General features: G+C 42.3%; 1 protein-coding gene across 1 annotated transcript; it reads right to left on the reverse strand.

Moving 5' to 3' along the window:
* Positions 1-4,721: 4,721 nt before the first annotated feature.
* On the reverse strand, positions 4,722-5,132 carry LOC116219271 (histone H2B 1/2-like). The gene has a single exon (XM_031562468.2). The coding sequence runs from the start codon at positions 5,113-5,115 to the stop codon at positions 4,741-4,743; it is 375 nt and encodes a 124-aa protein (XP_031418328.1). The 5' UTR covers positions 5,116-5,132; the 3' UTR covers positions 4,722-4,740.
* Between the last annotated feature and the right edge of the window lie 1,364 nt (positions 5,133-6,496).

Genomic DNA, 6,496 nt, shown 5'->3' on the forward strand with positions numbered 1-6,496 from the left:
ATCTATCTATCTATCTATCTATCTATCTACAGAGGCTGTCCACAGAAAAGGTGAAGTTTCAGACGAGGTTTGTTTTTTAAAGTTGCCACCAGGCTGAAGTGTGGTATTTGCGCCACTAGAGGGCAAAAGTGCAGTCGCTTCTCACTGGGAACTGCCACTCTCTCGTTTTACTGGCGCGGACGGGCTGTCTTACCCCGCTGCTGCCACAAGAGGGAGACTGTCTGTAGAGAACAGAGTTCCAAACGGGGATTTAAAAATGCAACTCAGCTGCAGTACATACATTTAACCGCCAGAGGGAGCCTTGTCAAAGAGGGCTGTGAACCTGCTGAGAGAGAAGTGAAGACGGTGTATATTTTATTATTATTACACACAAATGCAGCTTGCATATGTTCAGTATGATTTTTTTTATCTGCTTTAAAGTATTTTAACTGACTCAAAACCGATGTCAAAGCATAAGCCTATTTAATGAGTGTTTACTTTAAAATGGCGTGGATGGGCTGTCATAGTTCAGAGTACAATTGTTTGGTTAGGAAGTCACAAAAAATATGAATTTAGAATGGTATCCACAAAGTAACATTAGCAATATGTGAATATATACTATACTATATATATATATATATATATATATGTGTGTGTGTGTGTGTGTGTGTGTGTGTGTGTGTGTGTAACATCAACAATCTGTATAAGGACTAAACATTAATGCTAGTGCACTGGCTGCAGATGGAAATTAAGCCAGGCTTGAAAAAGGTTTTCAGCATTAAATTAGATTTGTGTGTGTGTGTATATATATATATATATATATATATATATATATATATATACGTATATATACATACAGGGGCATCTAAAAATAACAAAATTAAAAAGTTGACACCTTCATATATTCTAGAATCCTTACACATAAAGTAGCATGTTTCAAGCTTTTTTTGTTTTAATGATGTTGATTACAGCTTACAGCTCATGGAAATCAAAAATCTAGTATCTCAAAATATTACAATAAAACATTTACAATACAGAAATGTCAACCTGAGAAGGGCTCTAATCAGTTAATTAACTCAAAACACAAAAAAGCATGTTCATTTATGCACTCAATACTTGGTACCTTTGCACAAATTACTGCATCAATGCGGCGTGACAGGGAGGCAATCAGCCTGTGGCACTGCTGAGGTCTGATGGAAGCACAGGTTGCTTTGATAGCGGCCTTCAGCCCGTCTGTATTGTTGGGTCTGGTGGATCTCATTTTCCTCTTGACAATACCTCATAGATTCTCTATGGGGTTCAGGTCAGGCCAGTTGGCTGCCCAATCAAGCACAGTAATACCATCGGCAGCAAACCAGTTACCAGTCGTTTTGGCACTGGGCAGCAAACCAGTTACCAGTCGTTTTGGCACTGTGGGCAGGTGCCAAGTCCTATTGGAAAAGGAAATCGGCATCTCCATTAAGCTTGTCAGCAGATGGAAGCATGAAGTGCTCTAAAATCTCCTGGTAGACGGATGCATTGACTCTGGACTTGTAAAACACAGTGGACCACCAACAGATGACATGGCACCCCGTATCATCACTGACTGTGGAAACTTCAAGCAACTGGGATTCTGTGCCTCTCCACTCTTCATCCAGACTCTGGGACCTTGACCTTGAATATCCACTGAGCAACTGACCAGTTATTTTTCTTCTTGGCTCAGGTAAGACACTTCTGACGTTGTCTCTGGTTCAGGAAGGGCTTTTACACTGAGAATGCAACACTTGTAGCCCACTTCCTGGACACGTCTGTGCGTGGTGGCTCTTGATGCACTGATTCCAGCCTCAGTCCACTCCTTGTGAAGCTCCCCCAAGTTCTTGAATTGGCTTTACTTGACAATCCTCTCAAGGCTGCGGCCATCCCTGTTGCTTGTGCACCTTTTCCTACCACACTTTTCCCTTCCAGTCAACTTTCCATTGTGGTTTTCATTGAATATGCTTTGATACAGCACTCTGTGAACAGCCGGCCCTTTCAGCAATGACTTTCTGTGGCTTACCCTCCTCATGGAGGGGGTCAATGAGTGTCTTCTGGACAACTGTCAAGTCAGCAGTCTTCCCCATGATTGTGGTTGTCTGTACTGAGCAAGACTGAGACATTGAAGGCTCAGGAAACCTTTGCAGGTATTTTGAGTTATTAAGCTGATTAGAGCTCTTCTCAGGTCGACATTTCTGTATTTTAAATTCTTTATTCTAATATTTTGAGTTACTGGATTTTTGATTTTCCATGAACTGTATCCCGTAATCATCGAGATAAAAAAAAAAAGGCTTGAAACATGCAATTTTATGTGTAACGATTCTAAAATATATGAAAGTGTTACTTTTTGAATTAAATTACGGGAAAAAATTTACTTTTCCACAATATTCAAATATTTTGAGATGCACCTGTACAGTATACATATACATGTGTGTGTGTGTGTGTGTGTGTGTGTGAGTGTGAGTATGTGTGAGTGTGTGTGTGTGTGTATGTATGTGTGTGTGTGTGTGTGTGTGTGTGCGTGTGTGTATATGTGTATATGTGTGAGTGTGTGTGTGTGTGTGTAGGTAAGAGTGTGTGTGTGTGTGTGTGTGTGTGCGCATGTGTGTGTGTGTATGTGTGTGTGCGCATGTCCGTACTTTACCATGGTGAGTGTTCGTGTGGTCATGCGTTATCGGTGCGGGCCTGAGCTTGTCATCACAACGCCGGCCTGAACAAACTCCTCCCTGTGCATGGCCTTCTGTTGGCAACCAGCCATTGGCTGGGTGTGTTTATGGCTCGATTCTGATTGGCTGGGTGTGTTTATGGCTCGATTCGGATTGGCTGGGTGTGTTTATGGCTCAATTCTGATTGGCTGGGTGTGTTTATGGCTCGATTCGGATTCGTCTGAGCCTGGAAACCCTGACCAGACAGCTGAAGGACTGGCAGGAGCTGTTTGCTGAATTGGACAAGTATGTGAGATGAGAAAAGCAGAGCCGTTAAGCCCTAGTGCCCCTTTGAAGAGTTTGTTTACGATCTGCTGTCTCCCACACGTTGATCCCTTCCTGTTACCAGCAGCTAGTGGCGGCCGTGGGCGGAACCTTCATGCAGCATGTGGTGGATGCAGGCTTTGAGATTCTTCTGTTCTGTGTGTTGATATCTAATGTACATCTCTATACACTAGAGAGACAAACAGGTCATTATCTCTTTAACGCCATACATTTAGTTTGTAAATTAACAGTGCAACCTGCCTATGTTTTTTAAGCTTTTATAATGATTAAATTTGCATTTACATTTAGTCATTTAGCTTTTGTCCAAAGCGACGTACAAGGGAGAGAATAGTCAAGCTACGAGCAATAGAACCTGGTGTAACAATAAATACTACTTTACATAAGAAATATAACAAAATGAAATAAAAAAAGAAAAAGAAGTGCAGAAGTGTAACTGCTGTAATTGCAAGTTCCGCACTAGTCGAAGTGCCAGTTAGGACGGGAAGTGCTCTCTGAAGAGTTGGGTCTTCAAAAGCTTCTTAAAGGTAGAGAGGGACGCCCCTGCTCTGGTAGTGCTAGGTAGTTCATTCCACCAACGTGGAACTACAAATGAGAATAGTCTGGACTGCCGTATTTGCACAGACGGCAGTGCCAAACGACGCTCACTAGACGAGCGCAGCATCCTGGGTGTAACATTTGCCCTTACAAGAGCATTTAGGTGATTAAGCTTTACAGAAGCATCTGATGATGTTGGTTTGTTTATTGTCTGAGTCACTATTTCCTGTTCCCCTTACCAGTTTTTTTTAGGTGGATAACTGCTCTCGCCCTGACTTGCTTTTAGAGGTGTGTGCAGGCTGCCATGACTCCATACCACCAGCAGGGGGAGACTGTCCACAGAAAAGGTGAAGTTTATGAAGAGGTTTGTTTTTTAAAGTTGCCACCAGGCTGAAGTGTGATATTTGCGCCACTAGAGGGCAAAAGTGCAGTAGATTCTCACTGTGAACTTCCCCGCTCTCATTTAAGTGGCGCGGACGGGCTGTCTTACCCCGCTGCTGCCACAAGAGGGAGACTGTCTGTAGAGAAAAGAGTTCCAAACGGGGATTTAAAAATGCAACTCAGCTGCAGTACATACATTTCACCGCCAGAGGGAGCCTTGTCAGAGAGGGCTGTGAACCTGCTGATTGAGTGAAGATGGTGTATATTTTATTATTGTAATGATACTGATTTGTAGAATTCTCTGTAACTCCTTACATTAATGTTTATTATGTGTGTTTACTGTGCGACCTGCACTGGTTCAATAATACCGGTAGGTTCGCTTTTACTTTTAAAATGTCTTAGTTTTACAGAAGCATCTCACAATAACATACACTATTAGTGGATGGATACTTGATATATCCCGAGGGAAATGTAGTGCTTCACCGTAGACAAAGTAATCTCATGGAAACATATGCAGGTTAACTGACACACAAAAATAGATTCAAACATTTTAACAGAGCTGAATCGTTATAAGTAAGAGGTTGTCTCTCACTATAGTGTTATGTTGTTTCGAGACGAGGATCATGTAGTACACATTCGTCGTTGTAGATTTTCTTTTTTGCTAAGCTGGATATATTTAGTGAACTAAACCTTCACCACTGCTCACAGCGAACGAAGTCGATTCTGTGGGAGTGAATCCTTACAATGCATGTATACGTAACACATCATTGGCAGATGGAAAGCTTTTAACAGAGAACGTGGGTGGCTCTTAAAAGAGCCGTTGGGTGTCAATTAAGGGTCAACTTTACTTGGAGCTGGTGTACTTGGTGACGGCCTTTGTTCCCTCGGACACGGCGTGCTTGGCCAGTTCACCGGGCAGAAGCAGACGCACTGCGGTCTGGATCTCCCTGGAGGTGATGGTGGACCTCTTGTTGTAGTGAGCCAGGCGGGAAGACTCCCCGGCGATGCGCTCGAAGATGTCGTTCACGAAAGAGTTCATGATGCCCATCGCCTTAGAGGAGATACCGGTATCGGGGTGGACCTGCTTCAGTACCTTGTACACGTAGATGGCATAGCTCTCCTTCCTGGTCTTTCTGCGCTTCTTGCCGCCCTTAACAGCCGTCTTGGTGACGGCTTTCTTGGATCCCTTCTTGGGTGCTGGCTTCGCTGGTTCAGGCATTGTTGCTTCAACGGTTGATATCGAATACTACGCAGAAAGTAATCATCGGTGTAAATACAAAACCGTATGCAAATGAGCAACTGTGGTACCTTCATCCAAACGAGCCTATTCGCCTGCGTCATATCCAAAAGCGAACCGGGATTGGCTACTTCGTAGAAAGTGGACGACTCTATGGCATCAGCTCATTGGGCTACACAGAACGCCATTCCCACGTCTGTTACTAGCTTCCTTTACATTTACCATGCACGTCTTTATGTCGTTTTGCGCACATTAACTCTTTCCTCAAAATATTGTGTTCATTTGTCATTCATTTAATACCTAATTAAGTACCTCAAAGGGAACAACCCGCTTAAGACGCCCGCCTGTTCCCGTTGCTGTTGTTCACTACCTTGGGGGAGAGATGCATTTCTTCAGATAGCTTCCTCACACAAATATACAAAAGGACACTTTTAATAACCTTAAAAAATATAAATGGAAGAGTACAATTTGCATGAAATGATAGCTAGTTATCTAGCTGATGTTATAGTCTCCGCGATTTATCTCATAACATTATAATTGGAAAAGGTAGAAACCCTCAGGATGCTGTCAATGTGCAAGCTGCCAATTGAATGGTGATTTAAGCTACTCTATTGGGTTTATATATTTGTAAATCTGACTTTGAAAGAATCACTGCATACACAGTGGGTTATTTGCCCCAAATATGTTCATGTGCAAAATAAACAACAATCAATTGTTTATGTTGACAACAACTCATGTTTTCCAGGCACAACACATAATTCATATCAGCATGCTAACGTTATATGCTATGTAATTTATTAGCAGCTTAACTCCGCTGTCTTGTATGTAATGTACATTTTTCGGCGTTTTCTCGCTTAGATCTTTCAAAAGTTACCGAGAAATAGACAATTTACTATCCAATAACGCCGTTATTGTAACCAGCAATAATGGTTGATGTGATTTGCGCGAGGTGTCTGTTAGCCAACGGTCTAACATTAGCACGTTAGCCTACGCTAAATAGCCTAACGTTATTGCAGTGTACAAACGTCACACATTACCGTACATGAATTTCGCCGAGGTGACGAGTTTGCACCTGTGAATTTTATTGTGGGCAAGACTAGTGATAATGACGGGACATAACTGCGACATGGTTCATCTACCACAAACGCTATTTAAATACTATATGTATTAATGTAGACTACAAAATCCATCAAATGTACGCAATGTATCTGCAAGACTAGAGATTGCTGTCGAGAAGGCACTGACACACTAAGTACATGCTTCCTCCATAATATTTATAAACGAACAAATGTTCACAGAACATGGAAAACCGCTTTCAGGGAAGAAGTGGGTGGCTCTTAAAAGAGCCTTTTGGTTGGGTAGA

The sequence above is a fragment of the Clupea harengus genome, chromosome 24 (assembly GCF_900700415.2).
Source record: "Clupea harengus chromosome 24, Ch_v2.0.2, whole genome shotgun sequence".
NCBI classification, from domain to species: domain Eukaryota; kingdom Metazoa; phylum Chordata; class Actinopteri; order Clupeiformes; family Clupeidae; genus Clupea; species Clupea harengus.

What these genes read in the sequence shown, in the direction of transcription:
- LOC116219271 (XM_031562468.2), bottom strand. Translation starts at nt 5,115, where the DNA reads ATGCCTGAACCAGCGAAGCCAGCACCCAAGAAGGGATCCAAGAAAGCC.